Source organism: Haplochromis burtoni, unplaced genomic scaffold, assembly GCF_018398535.1.
Source record: "Haplochromis burtoni strain Fernald_Lab_line unplaced genomic scaffold, NCSU_Asbu1 Contig_6, whole genome shotgun sequence".
Lineage (NCBI taxonomy): Eukaryota > Metazoa > Chordata > Actinopteri > Cichliformes > Cichlidae > Haplochromis > Haplochromis burtoni.
In genome coordinates this window covers 5555003-5569025 of record NW_024582367.1, presented here as the reverse complement: position 1 = coordinate 5569025, position 14023 = coordinate 5555003, and the positions used below count along the sequence as shown (strand labels likewise).

Below are 14023 nucleotides of genomic sequence, written 5' to 3'. Positions count from 1 at the left end.
TCAAAAATGCTTTAATGAGCAATTTGCAAATATGCCAACAATTATTTTATGTACAAAATACTCACGGCACACTTCATTTTATTTAATGGGAATAAAAACTGAAACGTCTTAAAAATCCAAGCATTACGCCTCATTGTCTGAGACTCACATCTATTGAATGAACCGATAACATCACCAGATGAAGTAGATGATTTTCAGATATTTGACATATGGTGCAATAAAACAAATCAGATGTACAACAGATAACCCCACATATTAATCATTATTTAATTCTCATAGATTCACTGCAACTTTTACTTAATTTATTTTTAATCTAATCCTTCTATCAGAAGTTTGTGAAATTGTGAAAAAAAAATCCCCATCAAGACTCATTGTCTTACCTTTCTTGGAACTAGTCATTCAATCAGATTACGAATTCAGCTCTACTGCTGACGCATGCTGTGGGTTTTTTATTTTCCTGTCTTTTAACTCCTTACCTGTTCGGTTTATTGCAAACATTTCTCGAGTAAGAGGTGCAATTCCTCACATTCGGCACAAAGTGGCAGCAGAGAGCCCACCGTACAGATGAAACCGGTTGCAGAGGGTCAAACCTGCTGGTTCTGGTCCTTCTCGGTCCTCGCTCTAATTAGGCTTGATTTAATTAACTGGTTAAGTTAAATTTGTCACCAGTCGTGGCACATACAAGTTAAATTTGCATGACGCCGTTTGCATTTACTTGAAGCAGGGAAGCAGAGCTGAGGAGGTAAAACAACTTCCATGACACCTGTCACACCTTTCAGGCCAGCTGGGTGCCCTACCTGTCGTGCAACACATGACCTGCACGTTCAGTGCAGCTCGGACCAGGCCATCTGCTGCTGGCCAAAGGGATGGAGGCACTGAAGGAATGTAGTGTGTTAAATTTCACGAATAACAGAGCATCTTATTTGGATTCTGCCATTGTATGTGTGTATTCAGAGGGGGCCAAGTGGAGCGATGAAGTTTGCCATTGTCGCCCAGTGTGGGTGTTTTCAGACTCTCTGGCATGATCTGTGAGTTAGTGTTCTCTGTGTTACTGCCCAGTGTGCCCACTGTCTTTCCCACAATGCCCCATTCAGCCCTGGGCCTCCCCCCCCCCCCCCCCCCCCCCCCCCCCTCTCTCTCTCTCTCTCTCTCAGATTGAGCTGCTACCCATTTTGTGCCTCTGGCTACTCATCATCATAGTCATCATCACCGTTGGGCTACAAACCAAATTTTCAGTTGTGGGATAAAATAGCGGTGATGTCATCTTTGTTGTCTTTTTCAGTAAGTCTTGTTTTCGTCTCCTTCCTCTCCTCTCTTCTTCCTCTCCCTCTCTCTCTCTGTCTCTCTGAGCTCCCAAACACAAAAGACAGAGAGGCCACGACAGGACCCCAGTGTATGCTGGTTGCCAAGGATACAAGGAGACAGTGTTGGGTCTTTAAACTGCCTCAGAAGGGTGTGTGGAGTTAGGGGGAGTTGGCCTTATTTACATGGGAAGAGGACAAGAGAGGGAGAGAGAGGGGTTTGAAATACAGCTTTTAAGCAGCTTGTAGGAGTCCTCTGAATTTCAGCTAAAATCATTCCACCGCTCAGTCATCAAATATTTACCAAGCAGAGGAAATCAAGGGTTGTTCATTATGTGGAGAATGCTGTGCATACATAGCAATATAAATCAACCTGTCTTTCCTTCTCACTTTTTGCTCATTTTCTCACACACGCACACGCTAACACACTTTGATTGTAAGCTCTGGGAGCCCTGGGCCCCAGTGTTGGCAATGGGGAGCGCTGACTGCAGAATACATTACCAGATGCTTAAAGAGTGTTTCATACCAGAGAACAAGAATAAAAAAAAAGCACAAAAACTCAAGTGAAAACAGGAAAAACGAAGACAAGGGTACACACCCATCCAGACATGCACGCACCCCCACCCATCTCTATCCACACACACACACATTCTCTCTTCTCTTTTTTTCTCTCTTGCTATGTCCACTCAGTGCTTCCACTCTGCTTCTTCCTGTCCAGAGGATTGTCAGCAGCGGTCACATTATGTCCCCTCTCTCTCTCTCTCTCTCTCTCTCTGTGATCAGTGGGGTTGCCTCCACAGTGCAGGCTCAACTCCAAGCCTGAAGTTCAATATCAACCCCCCCCACCCCCCTCACCCCCCGACTCCACAATGAAAGCAGGAAGGGCAGGGAGAGGGCGAATGAGCCACCCACGGGTTCATTCACCACAGAAAAAAACCCTCATGTGATTTTTTTTTTGCATGTGAGAAACTTTAAATCTGCAGTTTTAAAAAGAACTTTTACTTAACTACAGGTGTCGACAGGCTCAAATTTCTCAGTTTAAATGAAAACAAGCAATAGCTACCATGACACACAGCATGTGGGTTATTAGCTGTGGTTTTCTGAGGCTTCAGGGACGGACCGTGATCATGTGGAATATTTACTCTGCAGATGTTTAAGGGCGAGCTTGCACAATCAATTTCCCTTCAATTCCCCAGCCATCTCGTCCCCCAAACCTGAAACCCACACCCCCCCGGTTTTATTTTTTTTTCTGTTATACATGTGCATGCCTGTGAGAAACCATGGTGAGCTGGGTGTTTTCTTCTCTCTTATTACACACATCAATGTGTGTAATGTCCACTTAAATAACAGAGGAAGACAGAGAGCCAGAACACAGGAAGAAAAAAAAAGGAGAAGTGGGAAAAACATGTTTTGGCCCTTTTCCCTCCTTTTTGTCTTTAAGTATCAGCTTGGGTTTTTCCCCACCCCTTGTGAATCTGAGGAGTGTTTTGTGATTAGTATGCGGAAAGGAAGCCGATTTGCATAATTAAGTGCTACAGAGAAAAAGCAACAAAGTTTGTTAGTTTTACAACTATGAGTTTAATCGTTTACAAAGAGTTATTTCTGCTCAGAATACTTTAAAAGTTAAAAGATCATCGTTCAACACGTATCTTCCTGTTTTCATTTTAATTCTTTTTAGACACACATGTATTTTTTTTAAAAGGCAGAGACAGATACCATTAAAGAGGTTAATAATCACAGAAGTGGTAACAGTTAGTAACCTACACTTGGCACTGAAGAGTAGATTAATGTTGTACTACACTGTTAATTGTCACACTCATAGTATACAAAAAGGCACAGAAGGCAAGCAAAGGAGGCTCAAGTTAATACAGAGAACATCAGAGACTCCAGTTTATCAGGACATTGTGACATGATTACTTATGACACATGAAGGATAGTGATAGTTAATTATTCTCCATAATAAGGCATAATGTTCTCATCTGAAAAGGTCATTTAATGTTATTTTCACGTACAAAATAGGATATAAAAATACATTATAAACTTGTTACAGATGTTACGAATGCATGTTTTCTCTTATATCAAGGCATCACTTGGCTTGTGTGTGTGTGCGCGTGTTTGTAAAACCGTACCACACCCTCGGAAAAAAAACAAAACAACACATGCAGAGACATAAGGACGACTTCATCTCCAGCAGCACAATCACCCGAAAGAAACAATAAAACAAAGACATAAAATGTAACACTGTTCTACGGAGGCGTCCGAACCTCGCATAAACATTTCAGACGTAGCTTCGATACTGCGCTGCACTTCTAATTCAAATGAGCCACCTTTTATTATTTTTATTTATTCTCTTGGCACCGTAATTTGAATTGAGAAGAGCCGTGGATGTAAAGTCGTAAAAATGGAGATGATATAATACCAAGCTGGGCACAATGCCATGATGCCATAGTAAAAGATTTAGGTGTAACATTGTTCCATTGCTCTCAATAAATAAAGGCACTGTTGTTCAAGCTCGCTGAATACTGTAGTATGGAGAAAAAAAAGGCATCGTTGTGTAAGTCCTCGAGAATTTGACAAAAGGAGTTCAACCTTCCCTCCCCTTTATGTGTGTATTCATACTGCACAGGCTTGGCATTCGTCCTGTATGTGTCGTCTCAGTATAAAGACACGTTACCTATTAGGAAACACTCAGAGATACTTTGGCATTTTGGATTCCAGTTTGTTCTTTTTCCCCATCGAGCACCTGTCGCTTTATAATGAAAGAAGTTTTTTTTAAAAAGCTCCACGTTGGCATTTTATGTGTTACCAAGAGGAAGTAAGAGACATTTCTGACGGTACGTGCTGTGCAGTATCTGACCTGTCAAATGCATATCTGGAACCGTCTTTTTAAAAGGAAAGCATGACAATACGTGAGCATTTGTAAATGAATTATAAATGTTATAATGTGAATAAGGTAAGAGAGGTGCCTGCTGAGGAAAAAAATGTATCAAAACACCAACATATCTCCGTCAGTTTAGTATTTATGGAGGGTTTCTGTGCTGGATAAGTATCACCATTATCAGTTTAGTTACCATGTTATTATTATTGCATCAAATGGACTGAAGGCATGGCAGCTCAGAGAGACAGTGTGGCACAGCCGGGGGTTATTTAGGAGCCCTTCACCAGTTTGTGGCCCATCCTCAGTAAAGTCTACTGCTTAAGGTTGTAATTTCGACTGGCTTTGGGCTATCGGAAGAAGGCACGTTTGGTAAAGTTTGGGTTAGGACTCGGTGATGGGCGGGGTCCTGAGGTTTATTCCCATGATCGCTGTCGTCTGGTTGGTTGGTTAAACAGAAGCAGCTGGGTTGCTCCCAATGTTCTGGTCTCTGGTTGGCTGAGCTTGGGGGAGTGGCAGGGCCGCGGGCCAATGAGCGCGCCAGCGGGCAGAGATGGGTGGGTCATCAGTGGACGGAAAGGTCAGAAGGTCAAGGGGTCATGGGTTAGTTGCCGTGGCAGCTAGAGTTAGACGGACAGAGACGGACAGACGTGGAAAGGAAACAAAAAGGGCACATAAAAGGGGGGACATAAAAAGAAAAAAAGATAGAAGAGAGATTAGTGTCAGCTAGTGGCGTCGGGATGACAACAAGGCAGATCTACTGCAGTCACACAGCAGGAGGCGCATTACACAAGAGCTGCACAACACCTTCATGAGCTCCGCATAACCATTTGCGCAAACTTACATCAACCTCTGGGTGTTGACATAAGGAATGGCTGGTTAGCAATGCTCACATGTGCTCATGAATGCGTTAGCAGGGCTGAGGTTTAGGAGGCGCCCCTCCTGTCATGAGACTGCTGCTATAGTGATACTACTCATGCTAGCTGGGCTACGTCTAGCACAGACAGACAGTGAAACCATGGACAGAGAGGGAGACGGCATGGTTTCATGTGGGTGAGAGAGTGACCTTTATGTCCAAGGAAAAAAGTGCTCAGGCCTCAGAAAAACTTTCATTTACTCACAAGTGGAGCTCATGTTTAGCAGCAGGCATAAGATCTTGGTGATTAACTGATTATTGATTATGGTTTGATCCATTTGCTATGAAGTATTAGAAGAGCGCCTAAAAACTACAGTAAGCAAAGAGGCACCGTAAGAGACAGCGATGAGAGGTTAAGAGATGGTGATTTTAGAGGGACTTAAGAAACAGTTTCACAATAGACAAGTCTATCTGCAAGAATTTAGAGGCTTTGGTTTTCCTTAGAGATGTTGTTTTTTTTTTCAATAGTCATCTTTATTGCCTTTTAGTGTTTTTTTGTCCATTGTGTACAACAAGAGCGCCACCGCTCACACACACATATATTGTAGCTAGCTAAGTCCATTTCTATTGCATAAAACAGTCACGAGGCCCGTGAATCGAGAAGGTCACCTCATCTTAAATACACAGAGCAAAACACTGCCTTCATTGCCACCTTCGCGGTGACTAAAACAGTAGTAGCTACACACTTTGAATAAAGTTTTACATGGAGACACTTCATCTATAAAAAGCATACCATAAAAACAAAAATAAAAATTTACAAACTAAAAAAAAACAAAAACAAACTACAAGTATTTCCAAGCGATCTTGTTCCATAAGCTTTATATAAGCACTTAAATCCTTACTTAAAATCCCTATATACAAATTTATTTTGCAGCTAAATACATGGTAACAGCACCACTCTGGCTAGGAAATAAATGAAAGATGTAAACAGCCCCAATGATAAAGTCCAGTGGGCGACCGATAAGACCACAAACAACAGTATTTCGTACAAAAGAGCTTGTAACACAGACTTCAGTAGTTATCACACGCTGTGTTTTAGTAGTAAAAACTAAAGATCGCCATGAATTGAAAGATCTTTAGAAGAAAGACAATCCGTTTAAGTGTCATGTAGTAAGTGGGCGTAACACAGGATTTCATCAGTAATAAAAAAATATCTGTGGAATCTAGTGGAATGAAGTTGGGTATAAATATGTTTCCCACAGTATTTGCAGGGTCAAAAGTAGTACTGAAGAGATAAACAACAACAACAAAAAAAAAAAAAAAGTTTCTGAGAGAGGACTCCGAATCCAGAGTCACAAGGACCGAGTCACATGAATGGAACGATCCATTCTAATTGAGAGGTTCCCGGCCTGAGAGCCATCCAGTTTAAGTTAACAGGCGAGCACAGATAACCGCTGCAGCTGTCACCCCTAACATGGTTCCTCCCAATCCGCTCACTTATTTCACTTTCACTGCAACAAATACTGTTTCACATTGTGACCTTTTCGCCTGACACAGTTACTTCTTATTTAGGCATGCCATATTACAGACACATGTAAACTGAAATTGGTCCATTGGTCTGCATGCACACACGCTAACACTCACACATACAGATACACATACACATAAAGTGGCTGGTGAGCTAACTAACCTCTGTCTGTGGTCACTACCCTTTGGTAAGGATGGATTCTCTTGTCGTGGCGTCGTACCTTAGTGGTCATGGCACCTGCTAACAGCCATTGGCATCGCCAAAACAGAACACAGAAGGTTACTCATCAGAAAGACATCAGACAGTCCACCCATGGCACCAACATCAGTGAAACCAGGAATTTACAAAGTGTTCAAGGCTGAGGGTGAAAATAAGTCAAACACATCTCGCTTCTAAGAGAGAGAATCTTTTGTTGTTTTGTGGTCTTCTGTTCTCTAAAGAAAATATTAAACCAAACCACTAATTTCTCATTAGGCTTCACTAGTAGATTCAACATCAGCTGTAAGCAAAGTCACTCTATATAGCTCTGTGATCAAAATAAGCTTTAACATAGGTTAAATCACAAACAGCAGCTCTAAAATATCTATGGGTTCACTAAAATAGGTTAAAAAATTACAAGCGGAAGCTGAACTATTAAAAAAAGTTAAATAGCTGTCACACCACAACACTAGTGTGCTAATACAAAGAGGAAATTAACAGGAATGGACACTTGACTACATAATGACTGTTGAGGAATCTGTCATCCTAAAGTATAAGCAAACTTTGCATGTTTGCTCTGTGGGATAAGTGTGTAGGAGGATGGGAGGGAGAGGAGGAGGAAAGGGGAGGAGGGGTCTCTGCAAGCCAGTCCGTGTGTGTGCTAGGAAGGGTTGCTATCGCTTAGCCTTTGGTTGGGAAAGCCATACCTGCAAAAACACAGGGAGAAGGGACTGTTAGCCCAGCAATGAGCTTCTGCATGCATCTATATATGCTGTGGATGTATTACAAGAGCTGGATATGGTAGCCAATTTGTCCCTGTGGCAAACTGGGCCCTTTAATTAAGTTAAACTGAAAACTTTGCCGCTAAAATGCAGTGAATAAATAATTTATTCCTGCTTTTTATCTTTTAAGTGTTTAGAAACACAGTTATCATGATTTATCATAGTTAACTGCCTTGAAATGCATCAAGATTGGTACAATTGCTGTATTGTAACTGTATGGTGATAGTGTCCAGTGGCGATTATAGAATCTTTTTAGCCCTTGGACAAAATTTCACAACAGGGCCCCTCCAACTAAATAATCTGATACAACACCAACAGCAGTCCTGTAAAACAAACAGGTAACACATTAATCTAATTTTTTATTTTTGCAACAGCACCAAGCTGACTGATTATGACGTTTTAATACTGTAACTATTAGCTTCTACATTAATCTAGCCTGCAGGCTACATTAACAAGTAAATTGTAAACAGACTTCCCAACTCACATTCAACTGTCACGTCATGGCCAGCAGATCTGGACACACCAGGCTGCTCTGCTAGCTACGATAACAAATGGCAAACATCAAAGTAAACAAAACAAATTATTTGATGCTTGAGGAAGTTATGTTATTTAAGTGTCCATTAACCAGCGTTAAAGCTAGACTAGCAATTAGCATTATATTCTGAGGGACACTTTCGTTGAGTCGTTAGTAGGGTTGTTTAAACAGATTCATGCGTGCCACAGTAGAAGGGGAGTGAGTGGAGTCAGGAGAGGCCCTGTTAGGGAGGTCAGGTCTCTCCTACTGTCATCATAAAGGATGCACATTTCCATTGCTGTAGTTTAAAGTTCGTCAGCCCTGGGGCCGGGAGCCCCAAGCAGCACCTCTGACAGCACTGCACGGTGAGCTACACTGTGATAATCTTATCTTTAAATTAAATGTAGTAAAATAATAATGTGCACTTTTATATGACTCTGCTAACCACAAATCTATAAATGTAGGTTTGGTGATGCTAGTGCAGAACTTTGCTGTGGCCCTGTTCAGTATTTCAGTGTGAAATTTTGGGGGTAAATGGGAAGGGCAAGGAAAAGAAACCCTTACGGAAGGATTTTCTTTTCTAATGTTTGGTAAGAAACTTTTATTGGAGTCCAGTATCCAGTTCTCATAATACATCCATTGACTACGCATGACAGTGCAGGACTTTCCATTTTTATATACCTAATACTCCAGTTGAGTCAATCGGGTATTCCAATATGGAGGGCGTGAGTGTGTAGGGATACTCATAGGGCGTGTAGATGATTCCAGATTCGGGCCCTTGCTGCACCAGCGCCGGATGTGGATTGGCTCCCGGCACGAGAGCGGAGCTCTGGATCTGACGGATCAGAGGCATGAGTGTAGGTGTGGTGACAGGGGCGGGGTTGCGCAGGGTGGGGGGCAGGACGGGCGTCGGGCCTGTGATGATCCGAGGCGCCTGAGGGGTCGCTAGAGGAAAGGCAGCGGTGGCTGTAAAGCACACAAACATACAATAATGAAAAATCTGAGCACACACCCACATGTGAGCGCACACAAAGTGCACATACAATAGACAGAGAAGAAGAAGGGAGAACAAACAGTCTATTTAAAAGGAGAAACAGAGGCATTGTTCATATATACAGTGGACTCCTGTACCAAGACCCTTCCTTTGTCACCCACCAACCCTCCTCCACATGTATCTATGATGTCATCCTTACGCGTCTTGACATTGGCGTCTCTGTAGGTCCCATTGAGAATGGCCAGCTCCATCAGCTGCATTTTCTTCAGGTTGTCCTCCCCCTCAGCCTACACCAGCACATGCAAGCAGAGCAGCACAATCAGCTTCCTTAGCCATGACTGTCACTGACCAATTCACAAGCAAATGAATGAACTTTTGTCAGATTCCCTTCAAGAAGTCATCAAATCTTACAGTATGCTAAATGTTTTCTAAAGGGAAAAACGTCGGGGATCTTAAACACTGCCTGTGACGAAGCCGAGCAGACCTTGAACATAGCCGCCCCACCACACAAGACGTATTCAGTGTCAGCGACGCTAGCTTCTTAGCTCTAGTTACAGCGTGGTGAAAAGCTTGACTGATTTACATTTCGAGAGGAAGGTCAGCTGGGTTAAACTAACACATATCATTGAAGTTATCCTGCACACAAACACACATACATGCACAACCATAGATTAACAGGTGTTTTAGCTCCTGACTGCCTTCACACACTCCTCACATACTTTAAAGCTGAGGGCTGGCGTATACCGTGCTGTGACTGAACGGGAAGTGACGGCTGATTGCTGCAATAGACCCCCCCCCCCTCCCGCTGGGCTTTTCAATCTGTTTCTATTGTTGCAAATAATGCAGAGATGAAAAAGGAAAGGCTTTGTGATTTCGAAATATGTGCCTTTGTGGTTATGTGTCCAACACGGGATAATTTAGAGTATTGGTGTGTGTCCCTGTGTCTATATGCCCGTGTGTGCGCAATGTTCCAGTGTGATCACTGTGTATGTTTATGTGAGTCTGTAGGGGGGCAGTAGGTGGGCTGGGGAATGTGAGAAATGTTGAGGAGTGCAATCAAAATGTTCTCTTGTGTGGACAAAAAAAAAAGAAGAAAAAACATGGAGAAAAAGGAATACTGTAGCCAGTAGTTGGGAATGAAGTGAGTTGTGAACGAGTGAAAGCAGTGATGGAGTGGGGAGAACGAGTGAACAGACTCTCCATTCATTCCCTCAGCCTTTCAAACAACCCGGGGTTTCCATGGAAACCCCTTTATGCGTGTTCCCTAATTACCCTAACCCTTTACACATACTCTCTCATACACACAGAGACACACACAAAAAAAGGCACAAACACACACATATACACACACACACTTTTGGTCTGACAATCCCCCTTCCCCCTTCCATGCATACCAACACAGCGAACTCTGATCCAGTCACACAGTTTTTCCCTCGGTTCTGTACGTAAAACGCTATACTGATACTCACAGCGGGCACGAGAAGTTTCTTGACCTCGTTGATGGCCCGCTGGAGTTTGATCTTGGCGCGGTTGTGTGTGTCCTCCACTGTGATCAGGACGTGGAGGTCCTCGCTGAGGTGCTCCCAGTTGGGCTTCCCTCGGTTCATCTCCTCCTGAAACACACAAACAGTTTAAGAAAAAAAAAAGCTCTTTTTTGAATGCACCACACACAACCTCAGTCCTTTTGCTACGGAGAGGGAACAGGATTTTCACTTTTCTTTCTTCTTTGGCTCTGGTTCTGGTTCGCCCTCAAACTACACACAAGGCTCAAGGTTGTCTAATACAACTCGGGAGGCGTATCGAACTCGTGGAACAACGTGCTGTTCTTCAGTGGTTACACAAGATTGGTGTTGCATTGAACTGAACTGAAGGTTTTGCACTCTCGAGTTTTTGTGTAACATCTCCCTAAATCTCTTTTGTCTTTAACACCTCCTTTCTTCCCTTCTCCCTGCTCTGTCACTTCGTTAAAACTGATAGTGAAATGACTAATAAATCAACGCTTATGAAGTCGTTGTCAAGTAAAACACCAACGACTGACACTGCTGCTGATTGCATTTGTCGGTTTCCTGGTAAACCTGGTTACACACATGTTTTGGACGCATCTGTGTTCCAAATAGCTTCATTATCTGCTTTTGTGTGTTACAGATAATTCATAGTTTTCATGTGACACATCATTATACAAGGGCCCACCTGGAGGGCAACACAAAGCTTTCTTACACTGCCCGAGTTATTTTTTTACCAGCTTTGTTTTGCCTAAATGCCCGATAGCCGGTTTTTCGGATGCACTAATGAGCTACTCGTTTTTTTCGCGACTGATAGGGAAGAGCAGAGTGCAGCTATGCAAACCAATTGATCACAGCAACTCTGTCAATGGTGGGTCATTAAACCCGACATCAGACATGGGTTTTGATTAAAAAACGTCATGTAACCTTTTCAAAATATTACTGCCTTGTTTTTAATGCCCCAGAACAATGACTCTCAATCTAACAACAACCAAGGAATCCATGTTAGATGGCATGCATCCCTTAACTAGTCCTTACTATTGCTTTGACAAGGAACAAGTCCTTTTCCTGTCTCATCTCCCAAATGTCATAAATGTTGGCTCAGATTGAATAAACTGTACGTAAAACTGCTGTTCTTCCAAGAGAAGGTATAACCCACAACACATATGTAAAACACTGCAAATGCTGAGCTCTGGCACAGACTTCACAGCTTTTAGTGAAATGCTGTGACAGATGCAGTATATGGATTGCAGGTACCCAAAACTTGCAGTTTGTTTACACATCTTTTATTTTTGGGGAAGATCATCTAAATATTTATGGCTCACAACAGATGGAAAAACCAACAGGCTTGTGTTGGAGTTTAATGGAGTGTGTCCAGTATGTTGGAACAGGCGCCAGTCATGTAACTGAAAACGGTGAATTGCAATTTCCTATCATGTAATTCAAGCAATTTGAAGAAAGTCTGTTTGGGAATAAGCTTGTTATCGTCAGCCTCACATGGACACCTGGGTTGGCAAAATCTGTTGGGTGATTCGGTCAGCCATACTAGCAAAAACATTACATTAAAACTTTATTTATTAAAAGAAAATACCAGAACTCTGACACTCCAAAGTTTTCTCTTTCTTTAGTGATGTAAATAAGTACATTCTGGAGATTTCCTCCTAAAAGCTGAACGCTGACCCCATTCTTTTAAAAATCTGCCAGACAAAGCAAGACATAGATGTTGGTAAATAATTTTCACATTTAATAAGTGATCCATTTAGAAAATGGATGATGAGCAGCATGAGATGTCATAAGACAAGGTGCGATTTCAGTTCAACTCCACATGTAAGCCTATACTCACTCTGTGTGGATAAGAAATTAAGAGATTACAGTGGAGAGCCACAAACTCTTCACTTGCAACAATACTAGTGTACTTTTTAAGATTTACACAACTTATTTGCAGATACACATACTCTTTACTTTCACACAGCAGGTTCCTTCTCCTGTGTAGTAAGTATCTTTGCTGAACTTCCAACTATTTTTCAGACTTTGCAAATCCACCTATTGGACCAAATTAGATCCTTTGATGGACTGCTTCTGGCCCCCGGGCTGCATGTTTGATACCCTTGGTCTAGACTAAAATATCTCAGCAAAGGTTTCAGATTTTTCTTAGGCATTCATGGTTCACCAGAGATCTTTTCCACTCAAGTCTGACAGGAACATTCTTGGTTTTCAACTAAATAAAACAACATGTGAATGGGACTGCTGTGGAAATTCACGTCCGCCCCCAGCATCAACCGCTACAGCTTTGCCTACAACTTTTCCTCCAGCAACTCTGTCAGTACAAATTTCCTTTTTTCAAATGCTTTGGTTTGCCATTGTTGTTGTTGATGTTAGCCTTAGCTTCAAGCACAGCGGTGCATAGAGGAGCAGCACATTGTTTGCAGCAACTTGAATAAACAAGCAGACACGACACTCGCAGTGTAGTGCAAGGGGAGGGAAACAAGCGATCTGGGTCGAGCCTAGAATAACAAAATCCGCCGAGTAACAAACCAAACAACAAAAGTTTGACAAAATGGCAAATTCGTGGCTTATGTGAGGAAACATTTCTTGACTATGCACAGTTTAGTTGCCAGGCTTGCTGCTTTCCTTTCAGTCTTCATGCCAAGATAAGTGAACCCTCTACAGTTTCAAATTTGTTATACAGAAATGAAAGTGATAGCAATCTCATCATCTAACTCCGAGGAAAGAATGAGCAAGCTTGTCCTTCAGAGCTAATCCTCTGAGTGAAGCTTCACACAACTTCTAACACGACAGCAGAATCGTAATTTTGTTTTTCAGAATTGACTGCCAGATATTACAAATTATAAATAGACTATTTTCCCAGTGAAGATAACTGCGAGGTGCAGCTACAGTTAAAACAGAAATTCCGAGATCTCAGTGTGGCATTCCGGCAGATTGTGTCCTCTGTGGCTGTTTTGTCAAGTGAGATGTATCATTTTTGAAGAGCACTAAAAGTCAACATCTTTCTCCCTTCTCCCCCAGTTGCCTCCCACTGTGTCTCTGTTTTCCTTCCCTCTCTGTCTCTGTGTGTTTCTGTATGTGTGAGTCTCTGACTGAGGGGCGTGCAGGGTAGGGAATGTTCTGGAGAGAGAGAGAGAGTGACTGGGGAGGGGGGTGGAATGCTGGACTTGCTCCACCTGCCGTTTGGAAAGCTTGAGCCGACTCCGTCCAACAGCAGACACCAGGGGAGAGGAAGGGAGGACAGATGGACCGAACACCAGGACAGGAAAGAAAAACGGAGCAGCAAAACTCAGTTTGAGAGAAGGAACAGACAGACAGACAGACAGACAGACAGACAGACAGATAGACAGATAGATAGACAGATAGATAGACAGATAGATAGATAGATAGATAGATAGATAGATAGATAGATAGATAGATAGATAGATAGATAGATAGATAGATAGATAGATAGATAGATAGATAGA

At 42.4% G+C, this 14023-nt stretch overlaps 1 protein-coding gene across 6 annotated transcripts in view; it reads right to left on the bottom strand.

Moving 5' to 3' along the window:
- Positions 1-2859: 2859 nt before the first annotated feature.
- Positions 2860-14023, bottom strand: part of qki2 (QKI, KH domain containing, RNA binding 2) — a 17906-nt gene continuing 6742 nt past the window's right edge. The window contains exons 4-9 of one of the 6 annotated variants that reach the window (XM_014335214.2): positions 10518-10661; positions 9248-9335; positions 8736-9020; positions 7466-7489; positions 6723-6800; positions 2860-4796 (exon numbers count right to left, since the gene is read on the bottom strand). In XM_014335214.2, the coding sequence (XP_014190700.1) occupies positions 4774-4796; positions 6723-6800; positions 7466-7489; positions 8736-9020; positions 9248-9335; positions 10518-10661 (642 nt within the window). In that variant the 3' untranslated portion in view covers positions 2860-4773. Of the gene's footprint in view, positions 4797-5544; positions 7490-8024; positions 8080-8735; positions 9021-9247; positions 9336-10517; positions 10662-14023 lie in introns of those variants that run through there. The other 5 variants (XM_005913520.3, XM_014335220.2, XM_005913522.3 and 2 more) reach the window with 5 other exon arrangements.